Source organism: Oreochromis niloticus, linkage group LG3, assembly GCF_001858045.2.
Source record: "Oreochromis niloticus isolate F11D_XX linkage group LG3, O_niloticus_UMD_NMBU, whole genome shotgun sequence".
Taxonomy (NCBI): Eukaryota; Metazoa; Chordata; class Actinopteri; order Cichliformes; family Cichlidae; genus Oreochromis; species Oreochromis niloticus.
In genome coordinates, this window is record NC_031967.2 from 6,497,496 (window position 1) to 6,511,159 (window position 13,664).

At 38.4% G+C, this 13,664-nt stretch overlaps 2 protein-coding genes across 2 annotated transcripts in view; both read right to left on the reverse strand.

Annotated features, from left to right (window-relative positions):
- The window catches only part of LOC100704358 (uncharacterized), a 36,539-nt gene extending 34,629 nt beyond the window's left edge, over positions 1-1,910 (reverse strand). Inside the window, exons 1-2 of the mRNA XM_025905999.1 lie at positions 1,824-1,910; positions 1,381-1,725 (exon numbers count right to left, since the gene is read on the reverse strand). Coding sequence (XP_025761784.1) covers positions 1,381-1,725; positions 1,824-1,857 — 379 coding nt within the window. The 5' untranslated portion in view covers positions 1,858-1,910. The remainder of the gene's footprint in view (positions 1-1,380; positions 1,726-1,823) is intronic.
- A 6,740-nt stretch (positions 1,911-8,650) lies between these two features.
- Positions 8,651-10,074, reverse strand: LOC100704893 (uncharacterized). Its single transcript, XM_025905998.1, has 5 exons — positions 10,004-10,074; positions 9,551-9,895; positions 9,293-9,397; positions 9,176-9,210; positions 8,651-8,856 (listed from the first exon to the last, which is right to left on the reverse strand). Exons 1-5 carry the CDS (start codon positions 10,038-10,040, stop codon positions 8,737-8,739), a joined length of 642 nt encoding a protein of 213 aa, XP_025761783.1. The 5' UTR covers positions 10,041-10,074; the 3' UTR covers positions 8,651-8,736.
- Between the last annotated feature and the right edge of the window lie 3,590 nt (positions 10,075-13,664).

A 13,664-nucleotide genomic window follows, 5' to 3' on the forward strand; every position in this document is an offset into this window, starting at 1 on the left:
CATACAGAATGGTAGTTCATTTCAGTTTTTACACATAAGTTGTGAGCAAACCAGAAAAATTATACACATTTTTATGACTGCATCAGCTTTAATGAGATTTTATGTGTGATTATATACATGCATTCTTGTATTAAGATTCAAGTTAATAAATTAGAGCTTTAACTGCCCAGTGAAGAGACTGTAGCTGTGACAGGTGGATGTCGCAGAGGCAAGACTTTGCATCGTCTTTTTAGATTATGAATTTGGTTCTTTAGTTGCTGCAGAGTCTGGATCATGCTTGTAAAATGGTACAGAAATTTTACCACTAACAATGTCTGTAAAATGAGCCTCAGAGATGCGATTTTCACTGTCAGATCACAGTCGCTGTCTCTTCCTGTTAAACAAGGTAAACTGCATCTGTCTTACTATTACAGCAGGGCTTCACTCACTTTCACTATAATCTAAGCTATACATCAAAGTCCTCACTAGCTCGTCCCCCATCAACCATCAGTCACACTATTTTTCTCTCAAGTAATGTCAAAATGTGTGAGAGAGCTTTTGTGTTGCTTCTCCTGTGAGTCTATCTCGTAGCAGCGTACACAACATTTGTCTCCAGCTCTCTCTGTGGTACACGTCTTCTGATTTTTGTTCTGGGAGGGAAACTCAGCCCTGCAGTGATCATGACATCAGAGTCCACATTCTGTAATTAAAAAGTTGGAAATGTTCAAAGTCACTAATGCTGCACATTATTCATTTATCTCTTAACATCCACTAGGTCAGAGGTAATCTGTCTAGACTGATGTGTAGGGTTAGACAAAATTCTGCCCTGTTGGGAATAAAGATTACAGAAAGACTGTAATGTTTCATTTGAAAAGTTGCATGTTTTAGTTTCTAAAAATGTAAAAATGTATTCAGTTACCACAACCCAAGACTGATTGCTGGTGACCGGTGGATGTTAATAGATGAATGATTGAATCAGACAATATATAAATCAATCGATCTGAATCTCCAGTTAAAACAGATTACCTCACTGCGTTGTGGATTCTGTCCATCATCTTCAGGTATTTGATAGAAAAGCTACATCTGTTAGTTATTCACTAAAAACCTTTGCATGTTTAGTTTAAGTTTAAATAAGTCTATACCTGTATGAAATTTCCTGATCTTGACAATCAGACCGATGATGACCAGTAGAAGGAAAACAGTTAAACTGCCCAGGATCATAGTGGATGGATTTTGTGATCTACCTTCTACAAGAAAGAGAAATAAATACATTATTTAATCAAAAATAAATAATAGGAATAATAAATAAGAGTATCCTTAGTTTTTTGACTGGTAATAAAAATAATACATGTTTTAATTGCTGTTAATGAAACAATGGAGAAAAAATAAAAACAATCTTACCTTGAACCTTTAAATTTGTTGCACCATAAACTATGAACTTTTCATTGTTCAGTTCGCCACAGAAATACAGCCCAGAGTCAGATGAATCCACTTGTTTGATCTCAAGAAATAGTACAGAGGTGTTGGATGTCATGCTGAATTTGCCATTTTGAAATCCTTCATGAAAAGTCACACTGCTCTCAGGGCTGATCATAGATGAGATCCTGCTAGCGCTGGGTCTGTTGGTACTTCTGAACCAGAATAAGTGAACACGATGACTGCTAAGGTTGGAGCACTGCAGCGTGACTTCTTCATCAGGCTGAACCTCCATATAGTGAAACGCGAAGGCTAAGACAGAGATCCAACCTGGAACAAACAGCGAGCATTAATGACATGTAGGTAAGGTTCAGTTCAACTGGATTACTGTAAAGAATCAACTGTGAGAAAGTGATAAATGTACTTACTGAAGGTGGAGAGTAAAACTGATTTCATGTTCATCTTTCAGACAAGCACTACCTCAGTGTCACTAACTGAACTGTGCTTCGGTAAAAGTGATCTGTACATAAAGAGGCGGGCTGTGCTTTTATATGTACAGTTAGTCAGACTGACAGTGACGGTGCTTTTAGGAGCACGAGTGCAAACTGACACTGAGTAAGAAAACTGGGCATCATTAAAATCCTGTTTGATACAATTTTTCATGTAAGTCAAGTTTTAGAGTAAAGGGCTAACTGTTTACAAGAGACGTGTCAGTAAATTTATACAGTATTAGATATTCTTTGTTGTTTTTTTGTCGAATATTTATCACAGTCATTATTCACTTGCTGGTTTTGTTACTGTTCACAAGTTTTGGTTCAGACTGTTCACTTCACATCTGTCTGCAGACATGAAGTTAAGTGTAATTTCAATAAGTAAGCTCTTTAATCACTCGTTTGCTTTCTCAGTGTTTGGCTGCTGGTCTATTCTTTATCTCACCTCTACTTTCCCACACTGTAAAACTCAATGCTGACATCATTGCTCCAGTCCAATCATCTTTTTGCCCGCCTTCTTCAAGTCAGTCAGCCTCCATTCTGTGTACTTGAAATCAAACTGCTCATCTTTCATTCTTGCTTGTGGCCTGCTTCGTAGGGACCCTCCAAGTCACTCAGTGCTCCAGCCAAGCCTCCATCCTACCTTCAGCACTACACTCTGGAGGGTCCTGTCCTAATTCCAAACCCTACTTTGATTCAGTTCTGCTCTAATGAGCCACTGAGTCTAATTGCCAAATACCATCATTGAATTCCCTTTACCAATAAACGATGTTCAGTGTCTTCTAAAAACCTGTCCTTTTTGAAATGCTGTGCACATCAGTTCCATTATTGAATTCCATCGGAGTGTCTGGAGGTTTATCAGGGTGTGCCACAGGTGTAGAAAAAGATTTGCTTGAGGTAAAATAAGTTGTTTTTTTGAATGAGTATTGCTATAACCCTGTGCTTTTGCTGCAGAACAGCAGCTTTGACAGTGATTTTAATCATTGACTTGGAAATGATTAAAATCACTGACCAGTAAAAGGAAAACAGTTAAACTGCCCAGGATCATACTGGATGGATTTTTTGATCCACCTACTACAAGAATGAAAAATAAAGTTTTTGTAGATTCAAATGTGTCTTATTGTGAGACTTTCACGTGGTGTGGTTTTGACAATTTATTTCACACAAAAATTTAGCAGACTAAAGGCTGTGCACGTGCCACTTTACTATAACTGAGAGCAGTGAAGCGAGTTTGTGAAGTTAGGTGTGACCTGTACTCTTGAGTGCAGTGAAATAACGTGAAGATAATTAACCACCAGCATCATTTGACCTGGCCTATGTGTGTTTAGCACACAGGAAAAAACACACTCTGAGCAGCACTTCTAACTAAGCCAACTCAGTCTCCACTGTCTCTGAACAGAGTAGCAGTTTCATCCCACATATCAGAAAGGTCTGGCCCGGATCTGGTGTCAAGCCAGCACTGCTGGTTGACTGGCTGCATGGTAACTGGTATTTCATCCAGATATGTGCCAGGTCTGGCGTAGATGGCACTGTTTATGTGATGGCATGCCACATCTGGCCCGATTATGGTTTGGGTTATGTGGCCCAGGCTGTTAGAAAACAGGTCTGGCCCGAATCCGGCATCAAGCTGGCACTTTTGACTGACTGCTATCATGGTAGGGTGTATGTCAACCAGATATGGGCTATGTCTGGCAATTATGGCACTATTTATGTTCCTATTTTCCTATTTTAGTTAGAAGACCCAAATGCTGTGTTGCAATACTATACTGCTATGGTAGCCAACATTTCAAATGCAGGGTTAACAGGTTTTTGAGTGTACACTATACCCAAAACCTAGTGAAGGTTTACTCACTGAGTGGCTGTACCTCAGGAGGTAGAGCAGGTCACCTAATGATTGGAAGGTTAGTGGTTCGATCCCTGGTTTCTCCAGTTTGCGTGTCGAGAGTGTGAATGTAGTTAGGAAGCACTCAGTATAGAGAAAGTGTCTGAATGTAGCATGTTGAATAGAGCACTTTGAGTAATCTGCGAGAGTAGAAAAGTGCTGTATAAGAACCAGTCCATTCACTGTGTGAACAGAGCTTCATCATGTTACTTTTGCACTATTATGTTCCGGCACATGTTGTTGTTACATGGTTAGAAATGACTGAAAGATTAATAGGCTCTGTTTTGAGTTTTGTTCAAAAAAGAATGACTTCATATAGGGAAAAATATATATCACATATGCAGGACACCTTAAACTAGTTTTTTAATTAAGCAGCAAGGCAGAACAAAGTCGGGCTGTATCAAGACACAGGGACTAAACCCCAATTCAACCAGACCCAGAACTGATGTGGAATTAAAACAGGACTACAACAGTTCAAAATCAGGACTACTTAGGACTTAACCGAGACAGAAACAGAATCAGCACTAGATGATAGTAACACTAAAAATCATCATAGACCTGCACTACACTTATTTTTTAATTCTGCCAAAGTACACTATTTAGATTCAGAAAAGTTGATATAATTATTTAGCCTTGTTGTGCAAACAAGCCTGCATAACTTAATAAATATAGAATTTGAAAAATAACAAACCTAAAAAGAAACACTATGTACGAGATACATGAGTACCTATGATATGGTGATACTTTTGGTAAACAACCATTTGACTAACATGTGTGTCTCACCTGCTCTTGTTCCATCTCTGTTCTGTCCTCATTCTCCTCTCTCTCCCTCTCTGTTCCTCTCTCTCCCTCTCTGCTCCTCTCTCTCCCTCTTTGTGCTGACAATCAAACCAAACACCAACATCATCAAATATACAGTTGAAACCAGATATTTACACACTCTTCAGATAAAAACACAAACACTTTTTTAATTGTAACATCAAATCAGACTAAATGTTTATTTTTTTAGATTGATAAATATAAAAAACATATTTGTTAACTTTAAGAGTAAAGAGAGAAACTATATGTATTTCTTAATTGTAAATGGCACCAAATTGTATTCAAAATTGAGCCACACTTATGGAGCTCCACAATTCTTTTCCTGGTGTTTTGGTTGACATCTCTTGATTTTCCCATGTCAAAGAAACAGGCTCTGTGTTTTGCCTTATATGCATCCACAGCTGTGCCACCAATTTACTCACATGGACTCTACTAACCTATCAGAAGCTTCTTCAGCTCAGAATGGAATGTCTGGAGTTTTCTTATTAATTAACATTAAACTTAGTGTATATGTACTCTTAAATTTGATGAAAGTGATTAAAATAGACAGCTCTGTCTCTCTTTATTCTGACATTTAACTAATTCAAAAGATATTTCAATATTTATTTATCTAAAACAAAACAAGTTTACTCTAAATTGATGTTGTACAGTAAAAAAATGTTCTTGTGTTTTCCATAAAGTGTATGTAAATATCTGGTTTCAACTGTGAATAAACTGCTGTGTATTGAAATTCCTCCTGTTTTGCATAGAAATATACTGAATAACATACAAAGAATAATATATAAAATAACATCTACCAGAGTTTTTTCTTTGAAAGAAGCTCCTTATGTCCATTCTTGTATATCAGTACATTACTGAAACCGATTTATTTAGCCGTGGAGGGAAACAACTGAAAATATGAAATTAACACACATGTAAGCTAAGACTCTCTAAAGAAACAGCATTGTTGTTGTTCGGCTTTTCATTTTACCATTTGTTGATTCACTGGAAGAGCAAGTAACATGATATGGGTCAAGTGATCAGTTTGATATCAATCTTTCGTGATACACCGTCATATTTACATCGAGGGCTATTATTTGTGCTTTGGTACCTGGTCAAACTTCAGTTCTCCTCTGTCTGCATGGCTGCGCTTCTCCAACAGCGCACTAGCAGGCAGCGGCTTCTCCCTCCCCCCATCCCTCTCTCAGTGCTTAGTGTCTGAGCTCGGATCATACCAATATTAGGGGGGATTTACGCACAGTCGTAAATTCCCACAGTGTGCACTATGTGCTTCGAATATTGTGTGTAGTTTTTGTTTTATACAGTTGTCAGCCAGGACATCTAACTATGAAACAAATTACACCCCAAAAGACCCCAGGCTTCTGAAAAAACAACCCAGGCTTAAGCCCAGTAAGCCACTCCCACCCCCCCGCTCCGCCACTGCTCTCAGGGCTGATCATTGATGAGATCCAGCTAGCTTTGAATCTGTTGGTTATTCTGAACCAGGATAAGTAAACACAAAAATGCTAAGGTTGGAGCACTGCAGTGTGACTTCTTCACCAGGCTGAACCTCCGAATAGTGAAACTCTAGGGCTAAGACAGAGATCCAACCTGGAACAAACAACGAGTATTAATAAACTTAATATTCAATAACAGTCCCTGTGACATGTCAGCCTGCATAATTATAAACAGTATTAGTCTTTATCTTTATCTGAATAGGAGTCCCTAAAGTCTTATCAATTCCCATCCTACGCAGTAGTGCTGTTAAATAATAATAATAATGTTGATTTACCTCGAGCAAGGGGTGACCTCATTTAGATTTGTTTGACACACAGGAGCACGGATGCTCTGAGCAGCTCTTCCAACTGAACTAACTGAATCGCCTTGTCTTTAAACAAATAGTAGCATTTAACAGTTGAACTGCTTACTGATCAGGAAGAGCCCCATTATGTGGTCAACTGCAATTCACAGCACATGCAGTACTTAATAGAAACATCTATGCATGTCCCCAATAATACATTAATCCAGTCAGTCAATCATCTTGTTAAAAATAAAAATCTTTCACAATGATTCATGGCTTCTAAAAGTTTGCTAGTTTAATCAGATTGGGGCAGACAAATCCTTTAGTGGGGAAAAATATTTTATTGATGAGGGCCTCAAATACTCTCATTTTGTCAGACATACACAATATGTACAAATGTACTGGGCCACAGTTCTTAATCTTTAAATACAGGTATTGAAAATCTCATTGCCACTGGTGTATAAAATCAAGTACCCAGAAGTCTGCCTTTCAAACGTTTTAGAAAGAATGGGTTGCTCTGAAGAGTTCACTGAGTTTGACAGTGAAATTTGTGAAATTTCTTCCCTCCTAGATATTTCACAATGAAGAGTAAGTGGCATTACTGCAAAGCTGAAGCATCTAGGAACCAGAACAACTCAGCTACAAAGTGGCAGACCACGTAAGGTTACAGAGTGTCGGTGGCTGGGTGTATCACCTCCACCTCAGCCTAATGTGTAAAAGCTGCTGATGCTCTGCTGACTCAGTGACTGCAGAGTTCCCACCTCCTGTGGCATTAACATCAGCAAAAACTAAGCAAAACAATGCACCGGTATATTCATGGCATGGCTGAGGAGCTCCTGTAGGTTTAAGGTGGCCCAGTTACTTTGTCCATATAGTGTATATCCTGTACAAGGTGTCTGATCACAACAGCCACATAGCAGCAAACTGCAGCATTTGATTCCAAGAGGTAATGCTTCTATTTCAGTAGTTATAATGTCCATAGGGGGAGGGTGGAAGGCTGGGAGTGAAGCAAGATCCAAGTTTGTCAGCTGAGAGACACTTTAATCTGTTATTAATATCCCCATGTTTTTGATTACTGTTTTTGTTTATACAACGTCTTTTTTTTTTAAATAAAAAGTTAGAAGAAGTTAGACTTTCTCTGTGTATTCTTGTGTCTATTTTTCATTTAAAGAGTAAATATAGGAGGCATTTCAGGAATACTCAGAAACAGCCTTGGAAGACCACAGATAGAAACACTAGTATAGTGCAGGGAGTGATTGCCTGAATGTCAGACTTCAACATCAGTCTCTCCAGAGCCTAACAACTTCCTGCTGGAGTTTCCCATCTCAGACTCTCCTTCACCTTCTTTGAGGAATAGCTCACACTGCCATTCATATTGTTTACCCCAAATTCTGACCCTAACAGACCTGAATAATGTGACAGCAGTTTGTCAGATCAGGCACTGTTTTTTGTCCAGTTTTACTGAGCCTGTTTAATTTGATTTTAAGCTTTGTATTTTTAGGTGTCAGCAAATTGCATATACATGCTGAATGTTGTTCTTGTTTCACCATTTATATTTCTCTACTTGACTCACTGATATTTTCACTGGTAAGATCCATTTGTAAAGCATTTTTTCTAACACTTTTAAATACAAGCAGCATTTTGTTGAAAACCATCATGTGTGTAAATATATCCTTTGTGCTATGTGACTACCTGATTAGATATTTCTGTTAACTAGCAGTTCAACAGGCCTACTAACAAAGTATGCTAACAATAAAGACATTACAGAATATCTATTTATAAACTCCATTTTGATACTAGAATATTAAAATACAGTTTAACTACTCCTTGTATAATTCCTACAGTGGTTTCAACCTTTATGTTCAATGGCACTGCATGACCATAACCACAGTCATTTTAAGACAGTCATGGCGGTCAGAAGATTATGACCTAAAAAACAAATGCTTGCAAGACAGCCCTGTGATATTTTCCGTGGTATTCAGGCCACAGTGTTTTGTCTCTTCCTGTTCAACATATCTCACACACCTTTATGCCCCTCTCACTATTAAACTAAAGCAGAGCCTCACTACCTCTCAATACAAAAAATAGTCTGCATTATTTATCAGTCTTCACTAACTCCTCCATTACCTACCGATCACAATGGTTTGCTCTCAGATAAAGTCATAGCAGCTGTGGTGGGAGACGGCGAGATAGCTAGAAAGTGAGAAAGTATTAGCAGTTACTGCATTGTATTAATCTTTATTAGAAAAAGTGGTTTTTTTTGTTAAAGGTGGTTGTAAAAATTTACATACACCAACTGTACAGAACATCACAAGCAGATAAATATGATAGCTTTCACTTTGTGCTGGTGTTCCTGTTATTTTGTGAGTCTATCTCGTAGCAGCGTACACAACGTTAGACTCCAGCTCTCTCTGTGGTACAGGGCTTCTGATTTTTGCTCTGTGAGGGAAACTCAGTGCTGCATAGTTCATGGCATCAGAGTCCACATTCTGTAAATGAAAATGTTCAAAGTCACTAATGCTGCACATTATTCATTTATCTCTACACATCCACTACGTCAGAGGCAATCTGACTAGACTGATGTGTAGGGTTAGACAAAATTCTGCCCTGTTGAGAAAACAGATGACAGAAAGACTGTAATGTTTCATTTGAAACGCTGTAGCTCTTAGTTTCTAAAGATGTACAAATTTATTCAGTTACCACAACCCAAAGAAGCATTGATGGTGACCAGTGGATGTTAATAGATGAATGATTGAATCGGACAATATATAAATCAATCGATCTGAATCTACGGTTAAAACAGATTACCTCACTGCGTTGTGGATTCTGTCCATCATCTTCAGCTGTTTAATAGAAAAGCTACATCTGTCAGGTATTCACTAAAAACCTTTGCATGTTTAGTTTAAGTTTAATACACATAAATACCTGTATGAAGTTTCCTGATCTTGACAATCAGACCGATGATGACCAGTAGAAGGAAAACAGTTAAACTGCCCAGAATCATACTGGATGGATTTTGTGATCTACCTTCTACAAGAAAGAAAACTAAATTATGTTATTTAATAGGAATAAAAATTAGGAAAAATAAATAAGAATATTCTTAATTTCGTACAGGTAATACGAATAGTACACATTTTAATTCCTGTAAATGAATCAATAGAGAAAAAATAAAAACAGTCTTACCTTGAACCTTTAAATTTGTTGCACCATAAACTATTAACTTTTCACTGTTTGGCTCGCCACAGAAATACAGCCCAGAGTCAGATGAATCCACTTGTTTGATCTCAAGAAATAGCACAGAGGTGTTGGATGTCATGTTGAATTTGCCATTTTGAAATCCTTCATTGAAAGATGCATTTTTATCAGGGCTGATCATAGACGAGATCCGGCTAGCTTTCGGTCTGTTGGTACTTCTGAACCAGAATAAGTGAACAGGTTGACTGCTAAGGTTGGAGCACTGCAGCGTGACTTCTTCATCAGGCTGAACCTCCACAGAGTGAAACTCGAAGGCTAAGACAGAGATCCAACCTGGAACAAACATCGAGTATTAATGACATGTAGGTAAGGTTCAGTTCAACTGGATTACTGTATAGAAGTAAATGTAAGTAAATGTGAAAAGGTGATAGATGTACTTACTGAAGGTGCAGAGTAAAACTGGTTTCATGTTCATCATTGTGACAAGCACCACCTCAATGTCACTAGCTGAACTGTGCTCCAGTAAAAGTGATCTGTACGTAAAGAGGCGGGCTGTGCTTTTATATGTTCAGTGCTTTTAGGAGTACGAGTGCAAACTGACACTGAGTACGAAAAACTGGGTATCATTAAAATCCAGACTGATACCATTTTTCATGTAAGTCAAGTTTTTGACAAAAGACTAACTTTTACAAGATACATGTCAGTAAATTTATACAGTATTAAATAGTCTTTGTTGTTGTATTAAAATAATTACCACAGTCATTATTTAGTTGCTGGTTTTGTTACTGTTCATAAGTTTTGGTTCAGACTGTTCACTTCACATCTGTCTACAGACATGAAGTTAAGTGTAATTTCAATAAGTAAGCTCTTTAATCACTTGTTTGCTTTCCTGATGTTTGACTGCTGGTCTGTTCTTTATCTCACCTCCACTTTCCCACACTTTAAAACTCAGTGCTGACATCAGGGCTCCAGTCCAATTATCTTTTTACCCGCCTTCTTCAAGTCAGTCAGCCTCCATTCTGTGTACTTGAAATCACACTGCTCATCTTTCATTCTTGCTTGCATCCTACCTTCAACACCACACTCTGGAGGGTCCTGTCCTAATTCTAAACCCCACTTTGATTTTGTTCTGCTGTAATGAGCCACAGAGTTTTGCCAAATATCATCACTGAATTCACTTTATCAATATATGATGCTCAGTGTCTTCTAATGACCTGTCCTTTTTGAAATGCTGTGCACATCAGTTCCATTATTGAATTCCATGGGAGAGTCTGGAGGGTTTTCAGGGTGTGCCACAGGTGTAAGGAAAAGATTTGCTTGGGGTAAAATAAGGTTTTGTTTTTTTTTTAAATTTGATTTTGGTGCAGAAAAACAGCTTTGACAGTGATTTTAATCATTGACTTGGAAATGATTAAAATCACTGACCAGTAGAAGGAAAACAGTTAAACTGCCCAGGATCATACTGGGTGGATTTTGTGATCTACCTAGTACAGGAAAGAAAAATAAAGGTTTTGTAGATTTAAATGTGTCTTATTGTGACACTTTCACCTGGTGTGGTTTTGACATTTAATGTCACACAAAAATGTAACAGACTAAAGGCTGTACAAATGTCACCTTACTATAACTGAGAGCAGTGAAGCGAGTTTGTGAAGTTAGGTGTGACCAGCACTCTTCAGTGCAGTGAAATAATGTGAAGGTAATTTACCACCAGCATCATGTGACCTGTATGTTTGCTTAGCACACAGGAAAAAACACACTCTTAGCAGCTCTTCTAACTAACCCAACTCAGTCCCCACTGTCTCTGAACAAATTAGCATGGCACTGTTTATGTGATGGCATGCCACATCTGGCCCGATTTTGTTTTCTATGAGCCCAGGCTCATAGAAAACAGGTCTGGCCCGGATCCGGCATCAAGCTGGCACTTCTGACTGACTGGTGTCATGGCAGGGTGTATGTCAACCAGATGGGGGCTAGGTCTGGCAATGATGGCACTATTTATGTTCCCATTTTCCTTTTTTAGTTACAAGACCCAAATGCCATGTTGCAATACTATACTGCTATGGTAGCCAACATTTCAAATGCAGTTTTGACAGGTTTGTGAGTGTACACTTTATCCAAAACTTAGTGAGGGTTTACTCACATTTACAACTGGGTGGCTGTAGCTCGGGAGGTGGAGCAGGTCACCTACTGACGGGAAAGTTAGTGGTTTGATCCTTGGCTCCTCCAGTCTGCGTGTTGAGAGTGTGAATGTATATGAATGTAGTTAGGAAGCACTCAGTTTAGAGAAATTGTATGAATGTAGGATGTTGAATAGAGCACTTTGAGTAATCTGCGAGAGTAGAAAAGCGCTGCATACGAATCAGTTTTGTCATGTTACTTCTGCACTATTATGTTCCGGGACCTTTTGTTATCACATGGCTTGATTAAGGTACACATTGGGCTGACATCTGGGGCCAGAGCTGAAACTGTTCTGGGCCAGCACAGGAACACCAGTGTGTCTGCAACTGGTCTTGTGCTGGCCCATGTGTGGGCCACCTCTGGCAAACCAGATCTGGGCCACCAAAGGGCCGTCATTCTTTGCGGTATGTGGGCCATGTGTAAGCACATTGTTTGGACCAGGTCCGGGCCATACCGATTTTGCTATGTGGGATAATGACCATAAAAATTTCCATGATCATATCAACCATAACTGACAGTATACACAGGCCTTATTAGTATGTATATAAACTGATCCGATACGGGTTAAAACTGGACTGAGAGGAAAGGTTGATTCATGAAGTATTAAACAGGCAGATGTAAACAGACCTATTTGTTTCTTTGTTTTGACGCGCACAAAAAACCTAAATTAGAGGATGTAAGAATTCTGAGATCAAGTCACAATACCCATACAAAAAAACTTTTGGGGGTCTCTTTAACGTCCTCTTTTTCTGTTTCAGAATACATTGTGCATTATGACTGTGTACAATAAACTGTACTGATAAAAAGTTGGTATTTTCATTGGACTGTTGCTGATATGTCAATACATGCTGTGTGCAACAACAGGAAGCAAATAATAATTCTGCTTGTCCAAAATCATATTTATTTATGAAACAATATTACGTTGATTTGCCTCAGAGTGGCCTGAGTCATTGTGACTTTGTCAACTTGCAGACGGCAAAATATGAAACTGAGATAAGCCAGCATTTCTCAAGTCACTCATTGTCCAGCTGTGAGTCTAAGGATATTTCTGAATCCCCAAACTGAAAAGAAGTTTACACTTATGAAGATGATCTCTCTGAATTTGAATTGACACAGCTTTTTGTTAGAAAAGATTTCACAGTTTTTTCTTGTAACAATATCATCAGACACATTATTCTGAAATTTTCTTAAATATATGCATATATGTAGATCAGGGGTAGGCAACTCCAGGCCTCGAGTGCCGGTGTCCTGGAGGTTTTAGATGTGTCCATGATCAATCACAGCTGATTTAAAGGGCTAAATGACTCCTCAGCATTTCTTGAAGTTCTCCAGAGGCCTGGTTATGAACTAATCATTTGATTCAGGTGTGTTAACCCAGGGTGCGATCTAAAACCTGCAGGACACCGGCACTCGAGGCCTGGAGTTGCCTACCCCTGATGTAGATTATTAGTTCAATTTTTGATTCTTTGTTAAAATTAATTTCATTTATTTTTATGAACTACATTTTGAGGTGGGTCATTCACGGACGCTTTCTGTGCTGAAATTCGAGTCCTTGTTGTTTGTTAGTACTCAGAAGTCATCTGGTCTTCATATTGCCCTGGTTCTTTGCTGTGCTCTTTGCTGAAGATGGCTTGTAGCTGAAATGTGTCCATTCATTGCGCTGTAAGAAATATAATGATGTGTCTTCTTTGAGTAAATTTTTCTTGACATGCAAACTAAACTAGAAAAATTTGCATTTCCTGCGAAAATGCAGTGTGGATGCTGTAACGCTGAAGCTGTCTGCTAAAATTAGCTGAAAAAGCTGAAAAATAGCAAAAAATTGTAATAACTTTGCAGAAGCATAAGAACTTAGCAAAAATGTAAATACTTAGCAGAACTACAATAATGTAAAGAAAACATAATACTTGGCAGAAATAAAATAACC